General features: G+C 46.3%; 1 protein-coding gene across 1 annotated transcript in view; it reads left to right on the top strand.

The window, feature by feature from the left end:
- The window catches only part of RALGAPA2 (Ral GTPase activating protein catalytic subunit alpha 2), a 421002-nt gene that overhangs the window by 33107 nt on the left and 374037 nt on the right, over positions 1 to 13858 (top strand). Inside the window, exon 2 of the mRNA XM_038744021.1 lies at positions 11953 to 12063. Coding sequence (XP_038599949.1) covers positions 11953 to 12063 — 111 coding nt within the window. The remainder of the gene's footprint in view (positions 1 to 11952; positions 12064 to 13858) is intronic.

The raw sequence follows: 13858 nt of genomic DNA, 5'->3' as shown, positions 1-13858 counted from the left end.
AAGCCCGGGCTTTGGAGTCAGAGATTGTGGGTTCAAATCCTGGCTCCGCCACTTGTCAGCTGTGTGACTTTGGGCAAGTTACTTAACTTCCCTGTGCCTCAGTTCCCTCGTCTGTAAAATGGGAAGTAAGACTGTGAGCCCCCTGTGGGACAACCTGATCACCTTGTAACCCCCCCAGTGCTTAGAACAGTGCTTTGCACACAGTAAGTGCTTAATAAATGCCATTATTATTAATATTATTACTACTAAGTGCTTGGGAGAATATGATGTAACAGTGTAACAGACACATTCAGTACAGTGCTCTGCACACAGTAAGTGCTCAATAAATACGATTGATTGATTCCGTGCCCACAAGGAGCTTACAGTCTTGAGGGGGAGACAGATATTAATATAAATAAATTACAGATAGGTGCATAAGTGCTGTGGGGCTGGGAGGGGTATTGAATGAAGGGAGCAAGTCAGGGTGATGCAGAAGGGAGAGGGAGAAGAGGAGAGGAGGGTTTTGTCAGGGAAGGCCTCTTAGAGGAGATGTGCCTTCAATAAGGCTTTGAAGAGGGGGGAAAGTAATTGTCAGTTGGATTTGAGGAGAGAGGGTGTTCCAGGCCAGAGGCAAGGCTGTAAGTAAGAGGTCCGTGGCGAGATAGACAAGATGGAAGTACAGTGAGAAGGTTGGCATTAGAGGAGCAAAGTGTGTGGGCTGGGCTGTAGTTGAGTAACAAAGTGAGATAGGAGGGGACAAGGTGATTGAGTGCTGCTCCTTCTGTTATATTGTGCTCTCCCCAGATCTCAGTACATTGCCCTGCACAGAGTAAGCACTCAATACATGCCACTGAGAGATTGATTGATATTAGTTACAGAGAAGAATTATTTTTAAATTCTGTAGATGGGCATTCCCCTAAGGAATGAGACTTGGACCTGAGAGTCTCAGAACCCCAAGAAGCTGCAGAGGGGAAATGATTGTAGTACTACTTCCATGCGCAGTGCCCCTGCCAGTCTCTTATTCCTGCCAGTTATGCACCCACTGGGGCAAGGAAGGCGGTGAGCAAACAGGGGTGCAGCTGAATGCAAGGGGTGCATAGATACATGGTCCGCATTAGCCCGATATAGGCAGAACCAGGAAGAACCCAGATCCCCTTAGAGATGATTAGAAGTACGTGCATGGTTCATGTACTGCCTCCCTTTAAAGCCCTACTGAGAGCTCACCTCCTCCGGGAGGCCTTCCCAGACTGAACCCCCTTTTTCCTCTCCTCCTTCCCATCACACCCGCCCTACCTCCTTCCCCTCCCCACAGCACTTGTATATATTTGTACAGATTTATCACTCTATTTTACTTGTACTTATTTACTATTCTATTTATTTTGTTAATGATGTGCTTATAGCTTTAATTCTATTTGTTCTGACGATTTTGACACCTGTCTGCATGTTTTGTTTTGTTGTCTGTCTCCCCCTCATAGACTGTGAGCCCGTTGTTGGGTAGGGACCATCTCTATATGTTGCCAACTTGTACTTCCCAAGCGCTTACTGCGTGTAGAACACTGTACTACGCTTGGTACAAGCTCATTTTGGGCAGGGAACGTGTCTGCTAATTCTGTTGTACTATACTCTCCCAAGTGTTTAGTACAGTGCTCTGCACATAGTATGCTTTCAATATTGATTGATTCTCAAGAATCAAACCCTCCTGGCCCATGGATTTTACCCCTGTAGTTAGGGCTAGATAAAACAAATACACCTTGCAGCCTCTTCCGTTGTACCGTTTCATAAAGTTTTCATGAGTTCCTCCCACTCTCACTAATGTCATGGTGTTGGGGTACCCTCTGGTTCTTGGAGAAGGTTTGCTGCCTGAAGAACAGTGCAAGATCATAAAATTTCCTTTGCCCAGGTGTATTTGCTGCCTGAAGAACAGTGCTAATAGTGCAAGATCATAAAATTTCCTTTGCCCAGGTGTAGCTTTCTTTTGGGCCTAAACGAATTTGCCGGCTAGGTTAGATAATTTTCAGATCAGCAAAGTGAGCAGTTGGACATCATTACTAATTAAAAGTGCTAGTTAGTGTGGGCAAATTATTACTTTACATAGTACATGGATTCCTGTAGCTAAGAGGAAATGTACTTCAAATTCGCCACTGTTTGCTGAATCTAAATTTTCAGCTGCAGTTGGCGTTAAAACTTTGACCTCAGGTTTGGTGCAGGCAAGAATTATAAACTTTTCGCATATTTCTGGTGCAAGAATGTAATAGTGTTTTTTGAACTGCCTTGTGAATTTGTAACAGTGACCTGAACTTGAACCTACTGCTGTCCAGGAACAGTTTCAGAGTCTGTTGTTTTTTTCCCAGCATGGTGGTGGTCTCCACCATGATTCTTGGAAACACTGAAACTTTTCCAAAGCTCTGGCACCCTAGCCGATTATAATCTTCATTCTGTTTTTAATGAGTTCAGGGTATTAAGGAATAGCCAGGGAACATATCTAATGACTCTGTTGTATTGTAATAATAATAATTGTAGTATCTGTTATGTGCTTACTGTGTGCCTGGTACTGTACTAAGCGCTGGGATAGCTACAAGATAAACAGGTTAGATACAGTCCCTGTTCCACATAGGGCTCAGAATCATAATCCCAAATTAGGGGCATTTCGGTATATTGAGTAGTTATTGCCTGTACGGCCAGTTTGCAGTAAAGGCATTTTTTAGCTCATATAACTATGTGAACTCTTTCCCCTGACTCTTAGAATCTGGGTAAGATTAAATAAAGGTTTCTGTTTTGGTCAAATTTGTCATGATAAATTTCTTCTCTGTTTTCCTTGCTTGTGAATAGCTACTCATCTCTCTCTTTTTTAATGATATTTAAGTGCTTCCCCTCTCAAGGTCGCACCTTGAGAGTTTTCAGTACTCTATTAGTCTTGACTGTGGGAGGGAGAGTCAAGCAGAGCCATTCGGTTCCTAGCTTGTGCAGTAGGTAGCGAGTGAAAGGCAATCTACTACACGTCAAAAATCCCTTGTGCTGGGCAGCAGTGACACGGGAGAGAGTTGAGGGGGGAAGCTCACGTTTTCTGTGAAGCAGGAGGCAGGAGGGAAAGAGTTCACACAGTTATATGAGCTAAAAAATGCCTTTACTGCAAACTGGCCGTGCAGGCAATCACTACTCAATATACCAAAATGCCCCCAATTTGGGATTACGATTTTGAGCCCTATGTGGAACAGGGACTGTATCTAACCTGTTTATCTTGTATCTACCCCAGTGCTTAGTATAGTACCATGCACATAGTAAGCGCTTAACAGATCCTATGTTTACCAAGAAAACTCTCTGGATACACTACCAGAACGAGCGCTCAATAAATACGATTGAATGAATGAATGATGCTGTTGATGTCTGTCTACTTGTTTGGTCGTCCATCTCCCACTTCTAGACTGTGAGCCTGTTGTTGGGTAGGGATCGTCTCTGTCAGTTGCCGACTTGTACTTCCCAAGCGCTTAGTACAGTGCTCTGCACACAGTAAGTGCTCAATAAATACGATTGAATGAATGAATGAATGAATGATTGCAGATGGAGGTGGTCGTATTGGGAGAGACGTGTCCATGGCATCTCTGTGGGTCGGAGACGACCCGACGGCATAAGACAAATTTAAGTGCTTACTATGTGCCAAGCACCGTACTAAGCTCTTGAGTAGATGCAAGATAATCAGGATGGATGCAGTCCATGTCCCGCATAGAGCTCACAGTTTTAGTCCACATTTTACAGATGAGGTAATTGAGGCACAGAAAAGTGAAGTGACTTACCCAAGTCGCTTGCCACAGACTTGCTGGAGACAAAGTGGTCGAGCTGGGATTAGAACCCAGCTCCCTTGACACCCAGGTCTGTGATTTTTGCACAAGGTCACACTGCTTCTTTCAAATATATTTTGTTGCTGCTGATTGTGGTATTTAAGTGCTTATTGTATGCCAAGCACTGTACTACTAGGGTAGAGTACAATCAGGTTGGGCACAGTCTTTGTCTCACTAGGGGCTCACAGTCTAATCTCCTAACTCCAGCATGTACTTCACTCTGTCCTAGATCTTTATTCTAAAACATCGTTCAGTGCGTGTCTCCCCACCCCTCAGAAACTTCCAGTGGTTGAACATCCCTCTCCTCATCAATTAGAACAGGATTGATCTTATGCTCAGTTTTACGGATGAGGAAAGTGAGGCATAGAGAAGTTAAGTGACTTGCCCAAGGTCACACAACAGGCAAGGGACTGGTCCAAGGTTAGAACATAGCTCTCCTGACTCCCAGGAGACTTTCCATGAGGATAAACTGCTTATTTTGTTATTCTGGGAAACTCTCCCCCTCCTGCCCCCGAATTTATAAGTCCGTATCTTGCATTTTGGCCATCTGTAGTTTCTCTTTGTTTCTGCACAGAAGTAAAGTTCAAAGTTTATTCCTTGTGTCTATACCAACCAATAGAGAAGCTGCAGGGTGTAGTGGATAGAGCCTGGGTTGGGAGTCAGAAGGTCATGGGTTCTAATTCCGGATCCACCACTTGTCTGCTGTATGACCTTGGGCAAATTACTTCACTTCTCCTTGCCTCAGTTACCTCATCTATAAAATGGGGATTGAGACTGTGAGCCTTACATGGGGCAGGGACTGGGTCCAACCTGATCACCTTGTATCTACTTCAGTGCTTAGAACAGTGCTTGGCACATACTAAGCATCTAACAAATACCATAATTATTATTATACCAGCTCCGTTGCATTGCACTCTCCCAAGGGTTTACTCATTCATTTCATTCAATCATATTTATTGAGCACTTACTGTGTGCAGAGCACTGTACTAAGCGCTTGGGAAGTACAAGTTGGCAACATATAGTGAAGGTCCCTACCCAACAACGGCCTCATAGTCTAGAAGGGGGAGACAGACAACAAAACATGTGGACAGGTGTCAAGTCATCAGAATAAGCAGAAATAAAGCTAGATGCACATCATTAACAAAATAAATAGAATAGTAGATATGTACAAGTAAAATAAATAGAGTAATAAATCTGTACAAACATATATACAAGTGCTGTGGGGAGGGGAAGGAGGTAGGATGGGGGGTTGGGGAGGAGGAGAGGAAAAAGGGGGCTCAGTCTGGGAAGGCCTCCTGGAGGAGGTGAGCTCTCAGTAGGGCTTTGAAGGGAGGAAGAGAACTAGCTTGGCGGATGTGAGGAGGGAGGGCATTCCAGGCCCAGGGGATGACGTGAGCGGGGGGTCGACGGCGGGACAGGTGAGAACGAGGTACAGTGAGGATGTTGGCAGCAGTGGAGCGGAGGGTACGGGCTGGGCTGGAGAAGGAGAGAAGGGAGGTGAGATAGGAGGGGGTGAGGTGATGGACAGCCTTGAAGCCGAGAGTGAGGAGTTTTTGCTTGATGAGTAGGTTGACTGGTAACCACTGGAGATTTTTGATGGTGCCCTGCACACAGTCAGAATTTAATAGAAACCATTGATTGATTATACCAAGGTGGTGCATGAATGCCTAAAAATAGTTATTTGCCCTTAGTCTTCTTTTCTAGGGTAACTTCTTTCAATCCTTTAACCTTTCTTAAGAGACTCTGTTTTCCAATCTCTTAGTGATTTGTTTCACTCCTTTGGATCTGTCCCCCACCATCCCCCTTCCCTTCTCCCCCACCTTAAACAGCATAGATGGGACCACCATCCTTCCTGTCTCACAAGCCCGTAACATGGGCGTTATCCTTGACTTTTCTCTCTTTCAACCCACTTATTCAATCCATCACTAAATCCTGTCAGTTCCACCTTCACAACATTGCTAAAATCCACCCTTTCCTCGCCATCCAAACTGTTACCACGTTAATGCAATCACTTATCCCTTATCTCAATCACTTATCACTTAGAGAAGCAGCATGGCTCAGTGGAAAGAGCACGGGCTTTGGAGTCAGAGGTCATGGGTACAAATCCCGGCTCCGCCAATTTTCAGCTGTGTGACTTCGGGCAAGTCACTTAACTTCTCTGTGCCTCAGTTACCTCATCTGTAAAATGGGGACTAAGGCTGTGAGTCCCCCTGGGACAACCTGATCACCTTGTAAGCTCCCCAGCGCTTAGAACAGTGCTTTGTACATAGTATGCGCTTAATAAATGCCATCATTATTATTATCCTATCCTGCCTTGATTATTGTATCAGCCTCCTTGCTGACCTCCCGGCAGCCTGTCTCTTCCCCACTCCAGTCCGTGCTTCAGTGTGGTGCCTGGATCATTTTCGTACAAAAACGTTCAGGGCATGTTTCCCCACTCCTCATGAAACTCCAGTCGTTGTCCAGCCACCTTCACGTCAAACAAAAACCTCCTCACCATTGGCTTTAAAGCTCCTAATCACCTTGCCCCTTCCCAAACTCACCTCTACTCTTCTGCTGCAACCCAATCTGCACTCTTCATTCATCTAATGCCAACCATCTCACTTGTACCTCAATCTTGTCTGTTTTGCCACTGACGCCTGACATACGTCCTCCCTCCTCAAATTGGACAATTACTCCCCCCGCCCTTCAAAGCCTTATTGAAGGCACATCTCCTCCAAGAGGCCTTCCCAGACTAAGCACTCCCCTCCTTTCTCCCACTCCCATTTGCTTCACCCTGACCTGCTCCTTTTATTTGTCCCCCCTCCCAGCCCCATAGTACTTAGGTAAAATATCTGTAATTTATTTATATTAAACTCTGACTCCCCCTCTAAATCATAAGGTTGTTGTGGGCAGGGAATGTCTCTTTTTTGTTCTATTGTACTCTCCCGAGCACTTAGTACAGTGCTAATCCCCCACCTTCCCGGTCCGGTCCTGACTGACTCTCCCCCTGCCCCCAGGTAAAAAGCCCTTGTTAGCACCATGTTAGCACCATGTTACATGTTACATTAACGACAACCTCATTCACCCCTCCTCAGCCCTCCCATGCTAGTTGACTGTTCGCTCCCCTCCCCAGGTATCTCTGCTCCCTGACCCCCCTTAACTGGCCCACCCTACTCCAGCTCTTAATAGTTTGTATCTGCTCTCTGTGGCATCATTGTCTGCCAATTCTATTATTGCCATAGCATATTGATTGCTCAACTACACCCTGTGATGCCATCGCCTACTTTTATCATTGCTACTGTTTTATTGCTTCTGCATCTCAATTGTTAACCCCCCGCGGTACTGTCACTCGCCCTGCTGACCTCACCATGAACTTTCAGTTCCCTTGCTCCCAACTGCCATTCCCATTCCTCACCTTCCCCTTCCCCTCTCCCACCCAGCTGTTTCCCTCCCTCTCACCCACCAAGACCGCTCCCCCTCAACCCCTACCAAGGATTCCTCTGTACCAGCGCAGGTCCTCCGCTTCTCCCTCCCGGCCCCCCCTCCTCCCCTTCTCCCCGTCCCCACCCCATCCCAGTTCTCCTTTCCCATCGCCACCCCCCCTTCCCACTCTCCCCGCCCAGGCCCCCGCCAACTCATCCCAATCCAAACCCTCCCCACCCCTCGCACCCTTCCCCCTCCCTCCCCACCCTCGACAGCTGATGCCAAGTGTGGCCTCTGGAACCCCCGCTCCGTTTTAAGTAAGATCCCTTTCATCCTGGACCTTTCCCTTTCCAGTTCTCTACTCCTCCTCGCCCTAACTGAAACATGGCTGTCGCCGGACGACACGGTCTCTTCTGCTGCTCTCTGCAGTGCAGGCCTCTTCTTCTCCCACTCCCCCAGACTCACCGGAAAAGGAGGAGGTGTCGGTTTCCTTCTCGCCCCCCAATGTCGCTTTCGCACTATCCCTCCTCCCCCTTCCCTTTCCTTCCCTTCCTTTGAAGCCCACATTATTCGCCTCTACCACCCCCTCCAGATTCTTGTAGCCGTCATCTACCGCCCTCCGGGCCCCACTTCCAACTTCTTTAACGACTTTGACCCCTTCCTCACATTCCTTCTCTCCTTCTCCATTCCCACTCTGATCCTCGGAGACTTCAATATCCACATGGATATCCCTAACGACTCCTCTGCCGCCCGCCTTCTATCTCTCCTTGACGCTGCCAACTTCTTCCTCCACCCCACCTCACCCACTCACCAACTTGGTCATACCCTCGACCTCATCATCTCCTACCGCTGCACTGTGTCCACCCTCACCAACTCTGTGATCCCTCTCTCTGATCATAATCTTCTCACCTGCCTCCTCACTCACACTCCTTTCCCCTGTAAATCCGTATTACTCCCTCACAGAGATCTCCGCTCTCTGGACCCCACCCATCTTTCGGAGCGCCTCACACCCCACCTCGCCGCCCTCTCCTCTCTACCCAGTCTTGATGATCAGATTACTGCTCTCAACTCTACCCTTTCTACTCAGCTAGACTCGCTCGCTCCCCTTTCCCTTCGCCGCTCTCGCACCACTAACCCACAGCCCTGGATCACTGCCACTGTCCGCCTCCTTCGCTCTTATGCTCGAGCTGCCGAACGCTGCTGGCGAAAGTCTAAACACCATGCCAACCTCGTTCACTTCAAGTTTATCCTTTCCTGCCTTAACTCAGCCCTCTCTTCTGCCAGACAAAACTATTTCTCCTCCCTTATTGACACCCATGCCCATCACCCCTGCCAGCTCTTCCGTACATTCAACTCCCTTCTCAGGCCCCCGCTTCCTCCCCCTCCTCCTTCCCTCACCCCCAACGATCTGGCCTCCTACTTCATTAACAAAATTAAATCCATCAGGTCCGACCTCCCCAAAGTCTCTTCCCCCCTTTCTCCAACCCCCCGGCTCTCAACACTCTCTGCTACTCTCCCATCCTTCCCAGCGGTATCCTCAGAGGAACTCTCCTCCCTCCTCTCAAGTGCTACTCCGGCCACCTGTGCTTCTGACCCCATTCCCTCTCATCTTATGAAATCTCTCGCTCCATCCCTTCTCCCCTCCTTAACTTCCATCTTCAACCGCTCACTCTCCACTGGTTCCTTCCCCTCTGCCTTCAAACATGCCCATGTCTCTCCCATCCTAAAAAAACCCTCTCTTGACCCCACCTCACCTTCTAGTTATCGTCCCATATCCCTCCTACCATTCCTTTCCAAACTCCTTGAACGAGTTGTCTACACGCGCTGCCTAGAATTCCTCAACAACAACTCTCTCCTCGACCCCCTCCAGTCTGGCTTCCGTCCCCTTCATTCCACGGAAACTGCGCTCTCAAAGGTCACCAATGACCTCCTGCTTGCCAAATCCAATGGCTCATACTCTGTCCTAATCCTCCTCGACCTCTCAGCTGCCTTTGACACTGTGGACCACCCCCTTCTCCACATGTTATCTGACCTTGGCTTCACAGACTCCGTCCTCTCCTGGTTCTCCTCTTATCTCTCCGGTCGTTCTTTCTCAGTCTCTTTTGCAGGCTCCTCCTCCCCCTCCCATCCTCTTACGGTGGGGGTTCCCCAAGGTTCAGTGCTTGGTCCCCTTCTGTTCTCAATCTACACTCACTCCCTTGGTGACCTCATTCGCTCCCACGGCTTCAACTATCATCTGTACGCTGATGACACCCAGATCTACATCTCTGCCCCTGCTCTCTCCCCCTCCCTCCAGGCTCGCATCTCCTCCTGCCTTCAGGACATCTCCATCTGGATGTCCGCCCGCCACCTAAAGCTCAACATGTCGAAGACTGAGCTCCTTGTCTTCCCTCCCAAACCTTGTCCTCTCCCTGACTTTCCCATCTCTGTTGACGGCACTACCATCCTTCCCGTCTCACAAGCCCGCAACCTTGGTGTCATCCTCGACTCCGCTCTCTCATTCACCCCTCACATCCAAGCTGTCACCAAAACCTGCCGGTCTCAGCTCCGCAACATTGCCAAGATCCGCCCTTTCCTCTCCATCCAAACCGCTACCCTGCTCATTCAAGCTCTCATCCTATCCCGTCTGGACTACTGCACTAGCCTTCTCTCTGATCTCCCATCCTCGTGTCTCTCTCCACTTCAATCCATACTTCATGCTGCTGCCCGGATTATCTTTGTCCAGAAACGCTCTGGACATATTACTCCCCTCCTCAAAAACCTCCAATGGCTACCGATCAATCTGCGCATCAAGCAGAAACTCCTCACCCTGGGCTTCAAGGCTGTCCATCACCTCGCCCCCTCCTACCTCACCTCCCTTCTCTCCTTCTACTGCCCAGCCCGCACCCTCCGCTCCTCCACCACTAATCTCCTCACTGTACCTCGCTCTCGCCTGTCCCGCCATCGACCCCTGGCCCACGTCATCCCCCGGGCCTGGAATGCCCTCCCTCTGCCCATCCGCCAAGCTAGCTCTCTCCCTCCCTTCAAGGCCCTGCTGAGAGCTCACCTCCTCCAGGAGGCCTTCCCAGACTGAGCCCCTTCTTTCCTCTCCCCCTCGTCCCCCTCTCCATCCCCCCGTCTTACCTCCTTCCCTTCCCCACAGCACCTGTATATATGTATATATGGTTGTACATATTTATTACTCTATTTATTTATTTATTTATTTTACTTGTACATTTCTATCCTACTTATTTTATTTTGTTGGTATGTTTGGTTCTGTTCTCTGTCTCCCCCTTTTAGACTGTGAGCCCACTGTTGGGTAGGGACTGTCTCTATGTGTTGCCAATTTGTACTTCCCAAGCGCTTAGTACAGTGCTCTGCACATAGTAAGCGCTCAATAAATACGATTGATTGATTGATTGATTGCTCTGCACACAGTAAGTGTTCAATAAGTATGATTGAATGAATGAATGAACAGCGTACCTCTTGAAAGGAAAAAGACCAAAACTGTTGTCTAAGAGCCTAAGCAAGTCCAAGTTTGGCAGAAGGATTTCTTCCCACATGTTATATGTAGTACTCCTGTTACTATTTTTATTAATAATAATAATGTTGGTATTTGTTAAGCACTTACTATGTGCAAAGCACTGTTCTAAGCACTGGGGAGGATACAAGGTGATCAGGTTGTCCCACGTGGGGCTCACAGTCTTAATCCCCATTTTACAGATGAGGTAATTGAGGCACAGAGAAGTTAAGTGGCTTGCCCAAGGTCACACAGCTGACAAGTGGCTGAGCGGGGATTAGAACCGATGACCTCTGACTCCCAAGCCTGCGCTCTTTCCACTGAGCCACGCTGCTTCTCTTCTCCCACTCCCTTCTGCGTCACCCTGACCTGCTCCTTTTATTTGTCCCCCCTCCCAGCCCCATAGTACTTAGGTAAAATATCTGTAATTTATTTATATTAAACTCTGACTCCCCCTCTAAATCATAAGGTTGTTGTGGGCAGGGAATGTGTCTGTTTTTTGTTCTGTTGTACTCTCCTGAGCATTTAGTACAGTGCTCTGCACACAGTAAGTGCTCAATAAGTATGATTGAATGAATGAATGAACAGTGTACCTCTTAAAAGGAAAAAGACCAAAACTGTTGTCTAAGAGCCTAAGCAAGTTCAAGTTTGGCAGAAGGATTTCTTCCCACATCTTATTTGTAGTACTCCTGTTACTATTATTATTATTATTAATTATTATTATTATTACTATTAATAATAATAATAATGTTGGTATTTGTTAAGCACTTACTATGTGCAAAGCACTGTTCTAAGCACTGGGGAGGCTACAAGGTGATCAGGTTGTCCCACGTGGGGCTCACAGTCTTAATCCCCATTTTACAGATGAGGTAACTGAGGCACAGAGAAGTTAAGTGGCTTGCCCAAGGTCACACAGCTGACAAGTGGCTGAGCGGGGATTAGAACCCATGACCTCTGACTCCCAAGCCTGCGCTCTTTCCACTGAGCCAAGCTGCTTCTCATCTAAGACCACGATCTTTTAATAGAAATGTGACTATATTCTTGACTCATATTCATGTTCAGCTTGTAGTTCACTGTGGTTCCCAGATCTATTTTTACCCTACTCTTGTCACCAAATAAACCATTTTTTGTGGGGGCTGGTGGGGGTAAGGTTTTTGTACACATTTTATGGAAATAGGCATATGTATTTTGATAACTTTATCAGTGTCAACAAATGTATTTTCTTTTCTTCAGATATTGTGGATGCAAGTGAACTTAAACAATTTTTTGAAACCAACTATTCTCAGATATATTTTATCTTCTATGAAAATTTCATAACACTGGAAAACAGCCTAAAATTGAAAGGTAAGCTTTCCTACGATATTTCTTAAGAGTGTGCAGACCCTCTAGCTTTTTTGAATGTTTCTTCCAGAAACAATGGTGGTCATGGGCAAGAGCACCATTGCCACAGGGCTCAGGGCTCAGGGCTGTAGCACATGGATTCAGTTAATCTTTTTCCCCTCAAGAAATGTGAGCAAAAGCCAAGTATAGGCAGTTTACCTACATTTCTGGAGTTGTGTACTTGAAGAACCTCATGTTGTGAAATCACATCCAGTGGTAATGAATGGGTTTTGGGGTAGAGAGTGCAAAGATACGTCAAAACTGACATTTTTTGATGCAGATTGTTGTGTATTGTGGCTGAAGTCCACCATGAGCGGTATGCTTTCCCCCTTGCCATTCATTATTATTTTACTGTATTAAGTATCTTAAAGTTGCAAAATCACAAAGTGCTATACTATGTATTATAGTAATAATAATAATTATAGTATTGGTTCAGCACTTACTATGTGCCAAACACTGTTCTAAACGCTAGGGTAGATACAAGGTAATCAAGTTGTACCGTGCGGGGCCCACAGTCTTAATTCCCATTTTACAGATGAAGTAACTGAGGCACAGAGAAGTTAAGTGACTTGCCCAAAGTCACACAGCAGACAAGTGCTGCAGTAAGTCTGAAGCAGAGACTGTGTAGCATAATAGCCACATGCTTTGAATAACTTCACATTTATGAACACCAGTATTTCTTCCTCCACTGAATATAGCTGAACCAGGTTGGGACATGAGTTATTAAACAGTCAGTCAATCAGTGGTATTTATTGAGCACTTATAATAATAATAATGATGGCATTTTGTCAACTTGTACTTCCCAAGCGCTTAGTACAGTGCTCTGCACACAGTAAGCGCTCAATAAATACGATTGATGATGATGATTTTGTTAAGGGCTTACTACGTGCAAAGCACTGTTCTAAGCTCTAGGGAGGCTACAACGTGATCAGGTTGTTCCACGGGGGGCTCACAGTCAATCCCCATTTTACAGATGAGGTAACTGAGGCCCAGAGAAGTTAAGTGACTTGCCCAAAGTCATACAGCTGACAGTTGGAGGAGCTGGGATTTGAACCCATGACCACTGACTCCAAAGCTCATGCTCTTTCCACTGAGCCACGCTGCTTCTCTGTGCACACTTATGTGCTTGGGAGAGTTGGTAGTCATGATCTCTGCCCTCAAGGAGCTTACATTCTAATGAGGAGCTCACGTTGGACTAGACTTAGGTTGTGGGAAGAATATTTCCAAATTTTTCTGACGTGTTATATTCAGGTCATGTAATCAGTCAAGCGGTAGTGTACTTCGAGTTATTACTCTATGTAGAGCTTCTCTTAAGTGTTTGGGAGAGTACAACAGGTATCAAACGCTCTGCTTTAGGTGGCTAACTTTGTCATTTTGCAGGGTACATGACAAATAAAATAAAAGGGATAAATTACCTAAATGAAAAGAACTAAAAACTAAAGGTTTGATTCCAAAATTGAGATCAGAAATTTGATTTTTTTTCTGTTTTAGATTGATTGTAGTTGCTTTATTTTTGATAGTTAATCATGCAACATTAATGTGTGGGGGAGTGAAGTGATATGTGATTTGGCTCTAAAGTAACAAAGAAGACCTAATTAAATCTTGAAAGATGGAGAACTACATTACTGATGAATTGTTATTTTCTCGCTCCACGTAAGAATGGAATAATTCCATAATCACGAAGCAAAAACAGTTCCTTTTTATTTGTCCAAGAAGTTTTTTATTTTAGAAAAATCTTTCTTGGGATAAAAAAAAATAC

The sequence above is a fragment of the Tachyglossus aculeatus genome, chromosome 1 (genome assembly GCF_015852505.1).
Source record: "Tachyglossus aculeatus isolate mTacAcu1 chromosome 1, mTacAcu1.pri, whole genome shotgun sequence".
Classification (NCBI taxonomy): Eukaryota; Metazoa; Chordata; class Mammalia; order Monotremata; family Tachyglossidae; genus Tachyglossus; species Tachyglossus aculeatus.
The sequence above is the reverse complement of the archived record's forward strand: the minus strand, read 5'-3'. Positions and strand labels throughout refer to the sequence as shown.